This window comes from Polypterus senegalus, chromosome 16, assembly GCF_016835505.1.
Source record: "Polypterus senegalus isolate Bchr_013 chromosome 16, ASM1683550v1, whole genome shotgun sequence".
Lineage (NCBI taxonomy): Eukaryota > Metazoa > Chordata > Cladistia > Polypteriformes > Polypteridae > Polypterus > Polypterus senegalus.
The window spans coordinates 97,695,260-97,708,274 of record NC_053169.1 but is presented as its reverse complement, the minus strand read 5'-3'; the positions used below and the strand labels follow the sequence as shown (position 1 = coordinate 97,708,274).

General features: G+C 42.6%; 1 protein-coding gene across 1 annotated transcript in view; it reads left to right on the top strand.

Annotated features, from left to right (window-relative positions):
- The window catches only part of LOC120516230 (ectonucleotide pyrophosphatase/phosphodiesterase family member 1-like), a 123,440-nt gene extending 110,633 nt beyond the window's left edge, over window positions 1-12,807 (top strand). The window contains exons 21-24 of the mRNA XM_039737735.1: window positions 3,711-3,785; window positions 6,470-6,602; window positions 9,974-10,121; window positions 12,274-12,807. Of these exons, the coding sequence (XP_039593669.1) occupies window positions 3,711-3,785; window positions 6,470-6,602; window positions 9,974-10,121; window positions 12,274-12,444 (527 nt within the window). The 3' untranslated portion in view covers window positions 12,445-12,807. The remainder of the gene's footprint in view (window positions 1-3,710; window positions 3,786-6,469; window positions 6,603-9,973; window positions 10,122-12,273) is intronic.
- The last annotated feature ends 208 nt before the right edge of the window (window positions 12,808-13,015 follow it).

Below are 13,015 nucleotides of genomic sequence, written 5' to 3'. Positions count from 1 at the left end.
TCCGGTTGTCCGTCCAGTTGGAATGTCTCTGCCATACAACAGATGGTGCATCCCAAACATTTTGTTGTAATAAAATGTACTGCATTTTTCATTCCAACTGAGGGCAGACGCTAACACTTGTTTTACAAATCCCGTACCAAATGGCATAGAGCAGACATTTGTGTTGCGTTTGTCATTCCAACAGATGGCACATCACTAACATTTGTAGTAACGCATTTTCAGTCAGTTAGTCAGTCATTTTCCAACCCACTGTATCCTAACACAGGGTCCCGGGGTCGGGTTCTGCAGCAGCCAATCCCAGCCAGCACAAGGCAGAAACAAATCCCGGGCAGGGCACAGGCACACATCCACACACCAACCACACACTAGGGACAATTTAGGATTGCCAATGAACCTACCTTGCATGTCTTTGGACTGTGGGAGGAAACCGGAGGACCCGGTGGAAACTCGCGCAGACATGGGAAGAACATGCAAACTCCACGCAGGCAGGACCCCGGAAGTGAACCCAGGTCTCCTTACTGCGAGGCATCAGCGCTACTACTGCACCACCGTGCCACCTGCCTCATTATTGTTTGGCTCCTAATTAAGGAAAAAGGGGCCTGAGTCAAGTTAATTAAAATGAAGGCAAAAGAAGTTAATTGGCAGCCAAAACTGGTCACTAATGAAGAAGATGGTTAGAATGAAAGCCTGCAGCCACTGCGGCCCCCCAGGACCCGAGTTGGACACCTGTGACCTACGTGATCCAATACCACTTTTTTCCTTATGTCATTTATTGAGCGTTTTCCAAAATCGTGTGAAAAAGTAAATTGCCCTGAAGTGAAGTCTGCTCTATAAAGGCAGATATTTGAGTTCAGCGTAGGGCACACACTCCTAATCCTCACTGGTGTAGACTCTTATCTCCTCACTCAGGTTAACATCAAAAATATCTAATATAACGTCACAAGCAAAGGAAATAACCAAAATTACATGTACATAGTGCTTTTCTGGGTACACCTAGAAGTTGGCATAATTAAGAAGAAGTCACTTCGACCACTGCCAGTGTGCAGCATCCTCCTGGACAGTGCCACAGCAGCTATTTACGTGCCAATATAATCACCACACATTAGTTATTAGGCGATGAAGGGATGAGAGAAATTGCTTATTTGAGACTGTAGATGATTGTGTCCAGAAAAGACAAAGTCATGGTGGACAAATTAACAAGGTCATCGGGGAAACGCCCTACTCCTTTTGAAAGATGCCCAGAAATCTTTTATGACCAAAAAGAGTCAGGGCCTCCGTTTTATGTCTTCTCTGAAGGACGGGCACACTGCTGTAAAAATTGGTGCCATTAAAGTATCCACAAGCAGACCATAGGAGTGAGCATCCTCTTGTTCAACTCACTACACACAGACTATAGGAGGGGGCATCCACCTGCTGACCTCTCTACACGCATACCATAGGAGCGGGTATCCACTTACTGACCTCTCTACACACGTACCATAGGAGGGGGCATCCACCTGCTGACCTCGCTACACGCAAACCATAGGAGGGGGCATCCACTTACTGACCTCTCTGCACACATACCATAGGAGGGGGCATCCACCTGCTGGCCTCACTACTGCCTCATCCAGCAACACCCCAAGCTTTCCTGGTTTGTTTCCCATCCAGGTACTGGCAAGGCCCAAACATTCAGGTGGAAGACCTGTTGGAAGGGCAGATGGTCAACTCCAAACAAAAAAAAAAAAAAGTTGTTGATACCCATCAGTCTACAGAGGACATGCAAAGCCATTTTGAAGGCTCTTGGACTCCACCAAACCACAATGAGGATAATAATCTTCAGGTGAAAGCATTTGAAAAAGTAGGGACTATTCATAGGAGTCCAGTCAATCTAGTCAATCATAGGTGGATTCCAATTAAGTTCTCAATACTTCTCAAGAGGAATTAAAACAAACGGGATGTACCTGACCCACAGCAAACGGTCTGAATACTTTTAGGAATGCGAGATTCCAGATTTTTTTTTTTTCTCTTTTCAAATAAATGTGCAAATCTTTTCTGAAAACCCGTTTTCATGATGGATGTTAGATTTTAGGACATGGGTGTCGAACTCCGGGCCTGGTGGATCATTCTAACCCTTTTCCTAATCAACGAGCAGTTTTCACTGCTGATGAACCTCTCTTCCCTTCATTTTAATAGCCCTATTTTTAAGGATTCAGGCCTCTGAACTGATTCTACGGCTTGTTGTTGATCTGATCTGCCACAGCAGACGTTTCCTAAACTGTTGATTTTTCTGTTTTTTTACTTTCTTGTATATGAAGTATAGGAAAAGTATTGGAATCGTCCAAAAATTTGATTTCGAGATTTTGAGGAATCTCAATGTTTTAGACCTCCCTGACTTTCTCGGATACAAAGTATAGGGAAAGTATTGGAATCGTCCAAAAATTTGATTTCGAGATTTTGATGAAGCTCGGTGTTTAGACTTCCCTGAGTCCAAAAGTACCATTCCCCGTGACCCTGTAGTTAGGATATAACGGTTTGGATAGTGGATGGATGGGTGGGTGTGGGTGTGTAAACACGATAACTTGAGTACGCTTTCACTTCGGTCAACCAAATTTTGCAAGTGTTAGGTACAAAACATAGATTTCTATCAACTTTTAGGCTATTACCGCTAACCGGAAGTGGTACTTTACCCAAACACATACTAGGGTTTTATTTAACTCTTATAATATTTGTTCAATATACTGTATTATTCATTTGATTTGTTGTTGGTTCTTTAATGTACATAAAATAAAAATATAATCCTTGTATTGCGGTTTACTCCTCAAATATCCATCCCCGTATGCAAGTATACGAGAAAGTCGAGGGGAGATCATTCACGTTTTTTTTTTGGTCACCACCCCCCATGCCCCAAAGAAGAACACTGTCAAAATGTTTTGGTGACCTGAGAGGTCAACCTTACCAAGACCATCACCTCTCTTTAATTTCAGATATTGTGTAATGGGCACGGGTGAGCTGGTCATGTAGCGGTCTGGTTTGTGTCTCATTATTGTTTGGCTGCTAATTAAAGAAAAAAGAAACGACTAAGGGTTGTTAGTCAAGTTAATTAAAACGTATGCAAAAGAAGTTAATTAGCAGCAAAAACTGGTCACTAATGAAGAAGATGGTTAGAATGAAAACCCGTAGCCACTGTGGCACCCCCAGAACCGGAGTTCGACACCCCTGATTTCAGATTAAATCTATAACACAGTGTGCAAAAAAATGAAGGGTTCTTGGGACTTTCCGAACGCATTAAGCTTAAGGAGTCGGGCTGCTCTGTGATCAGATTGATGTTATAAAGTGGAGGTCCAGCTTGTTGTTGTCACATCAGATTTGGTACTAGAACAACGGGTGACTTCCAGTTGTGTGGTGGCGTGAGAGGCGAAGTACTAGAAACTCAACAAAAAAAACAAACTTGGCAGATGTCTCGATAGTCGGATTCAGTCCATTTAAAGATTAATTAAGAAAGCATATAAGGTTATGGGCTGTCCATATTTTTTTTTTTTTTATGCGGTTTAGTGGTTGGCACCTCCAGTGACAACGAAAAATCCCTTGTGGTGTACAAACTTCTGCGTTTTTGGATCTGCTTTGAAATTAGATTAGTTGTTCTGTTTTATCTGCTTTGGTGATTTTTGTCCTAATTCAGTCTGGCATTGAAATTTCGTTTTTGTCATTTTTTTTTTTTTTTTAATTTTTAGATTTTAGCTTTGCTGAAAGCCGACCAGATTCCCTCATAAGTAGCAACATGGTGCCACTGTATCCCGATTTCAAAGGTAACTCCATCTTTCTGTAATAATGTGCTTCTCGATTACAGGCGAGCTTTGCCAAGTCCAACATCTGCTGCAGACTTCCCGGCAATGACCGTGCACAATGGAAGTTTATCCACAGTGTTGAAAGTAAAATATTACAGGAAATCTCTGCTCCGCACCCTCACTTGCCAGACTTCCGCACCATACTTATTATTTCTCTCTCTAGCTGCTGAATTAATTCTGAAGAAACATCACCGAGTTTCCATTTGGGGCAGATAATATCTCATTATTTCAAGTGATTGTTAGAAAATCTGGTGGCCCAGTCATCGGAGCAGCTGCTGGTCCCATTCCTCCCTGTCTCCATGTGGGTTTTCTCTTGACCCCATTTGATCTTGCAATTGAGAAAGTGGGTTCAGTTAATGCTTGTTAAAAAAGAAAAACGTGTTCGACATTTAGGTGGGTTATCATGATGCTGAAATCTCGGGGGGGCATTCAATGTGTCCACTTTTAACCTCCCCACCCCATCCACAACCTTTTATATAAAGTATCCCTATCATTCAAATACGCCAAATTAGGATTGGGTGCAGATGTTTAGAACGTCTTTAGAGAAGATCTTGGGGAAAACCTGTCGTCTTTAAAACCTTGGACATTTAGTTTGGTTACCAAAGGAGCTCTCTGGGTCTTCCGGAAAGAAGTTCAGGGATGCTTGTGACTCTGGGAAGGAATTTAGGAAAGATCTTCAAACCATTGAAAGTCACCCGTTCCATTACCCGAAGGATTGTAGATGAATTACAGGAGCTACCAACTTGTCCAGGCCAGCAAGTTCAGCTTGAGAAAGAAATCCATAATGAAGGCCAGCATTTTATCATGGAACCTACCGGTAGCTCTTGCCCTCAGTTGATGTCAAAAGTGCAGGAGTCTACCATGAGAGAAAGGCTGTGCAAATTAGATCTGCATGGGAGGTGTGCCAGGAGTAGACCAGAAGGAGCATCAGGTCAACATTAGCTTTCCCATGACCACTATTGACCATGAGATATTGCTGTTGTGGCTTGAACATCTTGTTGGGCTTAAAGGGGCAGCACTTAACTGGTTCAGGTCATATCTAACTGGTAGACGCTTTTCAGTGACTTTAAATTCCTCTTTTTCGTCCTCTTAAATGTGGTGTTCCTCATGGATCCATTTTGAGTCCTATCTTATTCTCTATATACCTTCACCCTATTGGAGCTATTTTTTAGGAAATTTAACATTTCTTTTCACTGCTATGCTGATGATACTCGGGTTTATATTCCCGTCTGCAATGAATCAACTGCACAACTGTCTGTCTGAACTAAGATCCTGGATGGCTAATAATTTTCTTGATCTGAATCAAAATAAAATGGAGGCGCTTATAGCGGGTCCATCAGCTAAAGCCAAATCGACTCTTTTTCTGTCTTTTGCAAACCTCAAGTTCTCAATCTTGGTGTTATCTTTGACAGTAACCTCTCTTTTGAGAAACAAGTTCATTCAGTAGTCAACAGTTGCTTTTTCCAGCTTTATCTATTAGTTAAGATCAAGTCTTTTTTTATCTTCTAGGGATCTTGAGAAAGCTACTCGTGCTTTTATCTTCTCTCGCCTCGATTACTGCAACTCGCTGTATTCTGGGATTAGCAAATCTCTGATCCGCAGGTTACAGTTGGTCCAGAATCCTGCCGCTTGCTTTCTGGTTGGGGCAAGAAAGTCTGATTCTGTTTCTCCAAACTTAGCTTCTGTACACTGGCTGCTGCCTGTCAGTTTTCAAATTGATTTTAAAATCTTGCTGGTAGTTTTTAAATCTTTACATGGGCTCGCTGCTGCTTATTTATCTGAATTGTGTGCTTTACACCAGCCATCTAGAGTGCTTAGATCTTCTGGTCAGTTGTCTCTTGTTGTCCCTCATACCAAGTGTCACAGTAAGGGGACAGACAGGACTTGTGCAGCTGCTGCTCCTCGTCTGTGGAACTCTTCACCTCGTCACATAAAGGAGTCATCGACAATTCACAACGAGATTAAAGACTCATTTCTAGTCACTTGCTTTCCGTGACCTTCAGTAATATTGATGGCATCCTCATTGTGATTATGTAACATTACTTCTATTTATTATATTTATGTTCATATATTTCTATTTGTGTTATTTGTATGTTTTCTTTTATTCTATAATTGTAAAGCACTTTGGACACAGCATTCCTATGTTGTTTTAAATTTGCTATATAAATAAAGTTGACATTGATCACCTGGGCAAATGACCAATGTGCTCAGGACAGATGAGGCCAAGGTAAATTACTTAGCCACAACTCCTGAAGATCTGTTATGTGAAAACCAAAGATCCCTTTTTGACCAGAAGAACCTGAGAGCAGCTGTAAGGCATGGCGTTGATGGAAGTGGAGATTTGGGACTGCTGTGCTACATAAGAATGCCTGAGCAGCTCGCCCTCCTAGAATCCACTAGGAATTCTCCGTTGCACCCACCAGAGGGGGCTTGAGAGTAGACCAGCGTGGATTCGACAGAGACTAGGAATTTACAGATTGTGTGACCCCCCTCAGCTGTGCTCCAAATTCTTATTCCTTCCATCACTTAATGTACCTGATGCTTCCATAATGAGTTTTTTGTTCCTTGTAACCCTCCAAACTCCAAAGTTTGCATTGAAAATCATTTTAAACAAATGTGCTTTTCTGCCCATCTTTTCATTCCAGTCATTTGGTTGTATCTTCACAACATCTTCCTCCCCAGCTACGCCAAAGGGAAAAAGGGTGTGAATGTGATCAGCGGGCAAGCATTTGACAACAACTTTGATGGACTTGTGGACTCTTCTGAATATATGAAGTCGTAAGTGTGTGCTTTCATTTCTCTATTTTAGACGTAAGCGTCTTGCTCATTCTTCCTGCTCACATACATTTTTTTTTTATAGTATACTCTTACAGTGTGTAGATAAGAACATTACGAAATCCTGTAAAAAGATCTAAGCATAGATGTTAGTTGCTTCACAAATCATATGAAAAGTCAACTAAATATACATATAAATGTCTCATTTTGGGTGGTACGGTGGCGCAGTGGGTAGCGCTGCTGCCTCGCAGTTAGGAAACCTGGGTTTGCTTCTCGTTTCCCCTGCGTGGAGTTTGCATGTTCTCCCCGTGTCTGCATGGGTTTCCTCCGACAGTCCAAAGACATGCAGGTTAGGTGAACTGGCGATTCTAAATTGTCCCTAGTGTGTGTGTGTGTGTGTGCGCGCGTGCCCTATGGTGGCTGGCACTCTGTCCGGGGTTTGTTTCCTGCCTTGCGCCCAGTGTTGGCTGGGATCGGCTCCAGCAGACCCCCGTGACCCTGTAGTTAGGATATAGCGGAATGGATGGATGGGTGTCTCATTTTGACACAATACCACTAGAACACGGAACTATTTTATATCTTTTTTTTTTCTTTATTAATTTTTAAACCACCATCCAATAACTCTGTATGTGGGGTTTGTCCTATCAGTGCCTCCATCAAATTTTTTTTTTATTCTCCCCAATGGGAGGAACATTTCCAGTTTTTCCTCTGGCACAACTCAAAGGTTGACTGGCCCACAATGAATGAGTGATTCAACCAACCCACTCAGACTCCTTTTGTTCACTATATACACTGCTCAAAAAAATTAAAGGAACACTTTTTAATGAGAGTATAGCATAAAGTCAATGAAACTTCTGGGATATTAATCTGGTCAGTTAAGTAGCAGAGGGGGTTGTTAATCAGTTTCAGCTGCTGTGGTGTTAACGAACTTAACAACAGATGCACTAGAGGGGCAACAATGAGATGACCCCCAAAACAGGAATGGTTTAACAGGTGGAGGCCACTGACATTTTTCCCTCCTCATCTTTTCTGACTGTTTCTTCACTAGTTTTGCATTTGGCTACAGTCAGTGTCACTACTGGTCGCATGAGGCGATACCTGGACCCTACAGAGCTGGCACAGGTAGTCCAACTTCTCCAGGATGGCACATCAATACGTGTCATTGCCAGAAGGTTTGCTGTGTCTCCCTGCACAGTCTCAAGGGCATGGAGGAGATTCTAGGAGACCAGCAGTTACTCTAGGAGAGCTGGAGAGGGCCATAGAAGGTCCATAACCCATCAGCAGGACCAGTATCTGCTCCTTTGGGCAAGGAGGAACAGGATGAGCACTGCCAGAGCCCTACAAAATGACCTCCAACAGGCCACTGGTGTGAATGTCTCTGACCAAACAACCAGAAAGACTTCATGAGGGTGACCCAAGGGCCCCATGTCCTCTAATGGGCCCTGAGCTCACTGCCCAGCAGCATGCAGCTCGATTGGCATTCGCCATAGAATACCAGAATTGGCAGATACACCACTGGCGTCCTGTGCTTTTCACAGATGAGAGCAGGTTCACCCTGAGCCCGTGACAGAAGTGAAAGGGTCTGGAGAAGCCATGGAGAACATTATGCTGCCTGTAACATCATTCAGCATGAGCAGTTTGGTGGTGGGTTAATGATTGTCTGGGGAGGCATATCCATGGAGGGTCACACAGACCGCTACAGGCTTGACAAAGGCACCTTGGCTGCCATTAGGTATCAGGATGAAATCCTTGGACCCATTGTCAGACCCTATGCTGGTACAGTGGCTCCTGGTGCACGACAATTCCTGGCCTCATGTGGTGAGAGTATGCAGGCAGTTCCTGGAGGATGAAGGAATTGATACCATTGACTGGCCACCACACTTTCCTGGCCTAAATCCAATAGAACACCTCTGGGACATTAATGTTTTGGTCCATCCAATGCCATCAGGTTGCACCTCAGACTGTCCAGGAGCTCAGTGATGCCCTGGTCCAGATCTGGGAGGAGATCCCCCACAACACCATCTGTCATCTCATTAGAAGCATGCACTGATGTTGTCAGGCATGTATAGAAGAACACAGGGGCCATACAAAGTGCTGCGTACAACTTGGAGTTGCTGCAATTCAATTTGGGCAAAATGGACTAGCCTGCCACATCATTTTTTCACTCTGATTTTTGGGGCGTCTTTGAATTCAGGGCTCTGTAGGTCGATCATTTTCATTTCCATCAAACGATGTGGCATCCTTTCGTTCCTAACACATTACCCAGTCTATATCAGTATAGATATCCAGGAGGATTTCTTTTTCCCATTGAGATCTGATGTGTTTTCAAGGTGTTCCTTTAATTTTTTTGAGCAGTTTATATTAGAACAATCCAGACAAGAACAGGCCATTTAGTCTAACAAAGCTCTATCTCTCTGGGTAGAATGTCAGTTTTGTTCTTCGACTTGATTGCAATTATTTTGCACTATGCATCAGTTTCACTCTCTATGTCAACATCTGATGACCAATTTGCATCGTCCTCACTATCACTTGGTTCGACTAATGGCTCCGTTTCAGTCTGTTCCAATGCTGGCTTCACAACTTCTCGTTTACACGCCATCATCTCTTTTGGTTGAAGGCTCCGCCCCACTCATGAATTTTGATGAGTTTCCTTAGAGTGGCAAAATGCGTAGAATTTTTTTTTTTTGGCAGATGATAATTTATCTACTAAATGGCAGAAGAATACTGTCAAGAGAGTTATCTGGACTTAAGACTCTAAAGTGAATTATTACATGCTGTCCAAATTCTGACTCGGGGTTAACCGAAATAACCCAGAACACCGAGTCACCTTTGGGGCTAACTTGGTGTTCTTGCTTTGATTTTGTTGTCACGGTTTTAACCTTTGCCTGTCTGACTTTGCTCTGGGGGCTTTGCCGTTCATCTCTTGGTCACTTTTCCTCTTGAAATAACATGCGTGTGCCTGAGCATGACCCCGACAACACAGGCAAAAGATTGGTCTCCTGCTACTTTTCGTTGGGGTGAAAAACAAGTGGATGAAAACGATTGATTTGTACATTTTCATTATCGTGGACAGCTGGAGTCACAGCAGCCCTAGCGTTGGGGAGACTAGTGCATTACAGAGATACCAGTCAACCCAACACACACGCACATCTTTTGGGTTGGCATTTAAAGTACAAGACGCTAACCAGGACAGGTCTGGGATATGCAGTGAGATATCCGCTCTAACCTCAATGCCACATAATGAACCATTTATGTGTGTGTATAGAATTAAGTTTGTGCACATCAGGTTTTTGCCTAAGACCTACAGTGGATTCAGCAAATTTTGTGCTGGAAGAATTGATAAATGTCGTCTTTTTTTTTTTTTTGCCCCCTAGGATCCCCGGAATTGCAACTCCGACGCACTATTTTGTTATAGTGTCCAGTTGTAAGACTGAATCTGAGTTGCCGGAAACTTGTGAGGATTCTCTGGATGTCGTGTCATTCATATTACCACACAGAGAGACCTATGAAGAAATTTGTACAGTAAGTCCTTTTTCTATTTATGTGACACCACTTCTACTGCCATTGTGTGTTATAATGGAAAAGCTAAAGGAAAGAGGTGACCTGAACTGTGAGGCAGCCATGCTAACCATTGTGCCACCGTACCTCCCTGAGATTAAAATTCTACTCAGAGCCTCTCTGTGTCCCCGAGCTCCTGTTGCTATGGTTTAAAATGAGCCTGTGACAAAGGTGGGGTCAGCATTGTATACTCTGGGTTGCTGTCCCTGTCACTACCCAATCTGCGCTGTATAATGAGGAGCATAACATGCTCAGTCCAGCAGTGGAGACGCAACATGCAATGAGTCTATGCAGAACAACTGATGAATTAGTTTCATAATCTTGTTATGGACATTATTGTGTACAGTGATCCCTCGCTATATCGCGTTTCGACTTTCGAGGATTTTAAATGTAAGCATATCTAAATGTATATCACGGATTTTTCGCTGGTTCGCGGATTTCTGCAGACAATGGGTCTTTTAAATTTATGGCACATGCTTCCTCAGTTGGTTTGCCCAGTTGATTTCATACAAGGGACGCTATTGGCGGATGGCTGAGAAGCTACCCAATCAGAGCACGTATTACATATTAAATAAAACTCCTCAATGATATTCTACGATATGCTTCCTGCGCGGTGCTTCGCACATTTCAAAGCTCTAACAGCCCGTATTGATTATTGATTGTTTGCTTTTCTCTGCGCCTGACGGAGGGGGTGTGAGCAGAGGGGCTGTTTGCTTAGAAGATACGGATGCTCCTCTAAAAAATGCTGAAAAGAATACCTTCACATTGATCCCTTCAATCCCTTCGGCGGCTTTATTGCGGTGCTTCATGTACTTAAAAGCCCAACAGCACGTATTGATTTTTGATTGTTTGCTTTTCTCTCTCTCTCTCTGACATTCTCTGCTCCTGATGCGCACCTTTGAAGAGGAAGATATGTTTGCATTCTTTTAATTGTGAGAAAGAACTGTCATCTCAGTCTTGTCATGGAGTACAGTTTAAACTTTTGACTAAAGGATGTTATTTCATGTCTAGAGGGCTCTAATAATGTTAAAAAAAATGTATTTAGAAAGTCGTAAACAGGTTTTCTATGCTCTAACTGTGAAAATATTTATAAATAAAGATTTACAAATAAAGAATCCTACTTCGTGGAAGCAGATTAACCGCGACAAACAAGGGTTTACTATAACTGTGCAGAGAATATTTATAAACGGTGTGGGAGAGTTTCTAAGGGTTTAAAACATATAAAAATAACCATACAAACATATGGTTTCTACTTCGCGGATTTTCTGGAACGCAACCCCCGCGATCGAGGAGGGATTACTGTATCTCAAATAAAAATACTACAAGTTCATTAAAATGCATGAGTGTGCAAATCCGGCTGGAGTCCCGATTGGGTAATGTGTATGGCATAAGTAATTCACGCAGATCGGGCATTGCTGGAAAGTTGGAGGTGGAGTATGGTTACAGTAAGTATGTGTGAATGTTCTGTACATATGTAACATAAATCAAGCAGGTAGCACAGATCGGGTAGTGACAACCCCACCTGGCATTGGCTGCTACAGCTCTGTGGTGTCGCACTGACCTGGCAAAACATCATGGGGTGCTGGGACCAAAAAACAGTTGGCCTAAGCTGGCCGCATGGCAAATTTTCTGTGAGAAATTCTCCAGGCAAATGTCACCGGTGAACCTAGCAAGTTCACTGTGAAGAGTCAGACAGCTTGAAGGTAAATGGTTCCAGGAAATGACTGGACCACCACCCATCCCCCCCGCCCCAGCTAACTGCAGGCTGATCTAATATAAAATGGTGGAAATGAGTCACTGTTGGATCTCTGTTATCCAACAAACGGCACATCATTAGCATTAGCGCTACTTTTATGAATCCCATACCAAATGGCATATAACAGATGCACCATCTGTTGTAATAAAGAATGGCATGGATTTTTATTACTAAAGGCATTACAGAATACATTCCAATAGATGGTGTGCTGTGGTCTGTGAGTTTCACTAGTTTTCAATCTAAACTTGGACTGTGTCTGAGCCCCATTTCGATTGGTCTATCTCTGCTTTTCAAACTGTTGCTTGTGATTTGAAAACCGTCACCCCAAAGGATTTCATTTTTGCATTTTGTGTTTTTCAGAAAAGCCCCGACCAACGCTGGATTGAAGATTTCCTCCATTTGCATGTGGCACGCGTGAGGGACGTCGAGCTCCTCACGGGGCTGAGCTTTTTTCATGATAGGAAATGGAATATGGTTGAGATGTTACACCTGAAGACGTATTTAAAAACCTTTCCAGAAAATGAACAGTAGTAATTGGCAGTGACAGTATTTTAAATTTTTTATATTACTTCTGTTTTTAATTAGAAACTGTTTTTTTTTTTATTGTCATGGACCCAACTTTTCATACTTCTCAGGGACACAATGAATGTGACAAGCATGATATGTTTGTTCATTTTGTATTTGGTGCAGAGTTCGTCCGACTGTCACTGTAACTTCTTATGAAATTCTAACGGAAGAAGACATTGTCATGGAGTGCGTATATGACATTTCAAGGAATGCTGCTACATTCAAATTCTGATAACCCACAACCCCTCTCTTTCGATTTTTGCCATGTTATGAATTTTTGTTGTACCCGATTCCTAGCCTTGGAAATACAAGTTATTGTTTTTTTTTTGTTTTGTTTCTTTTTTCCCCATGTCTTCTGGTTCCTATTAATTTTGCAGTTTTGGAATTTGAGACTCATTAGCCTTCCTGATGGCATTTGTTCCTGCATGACATTCTTCATTTATGGAATTCTGGCTCCCCATTAATCATCCCCTTTCTTTAACTGGCCGTCTCTCTCTCTCTCTCTCTCTCTCTCTCTCTCTCTCTCTCTCTCACC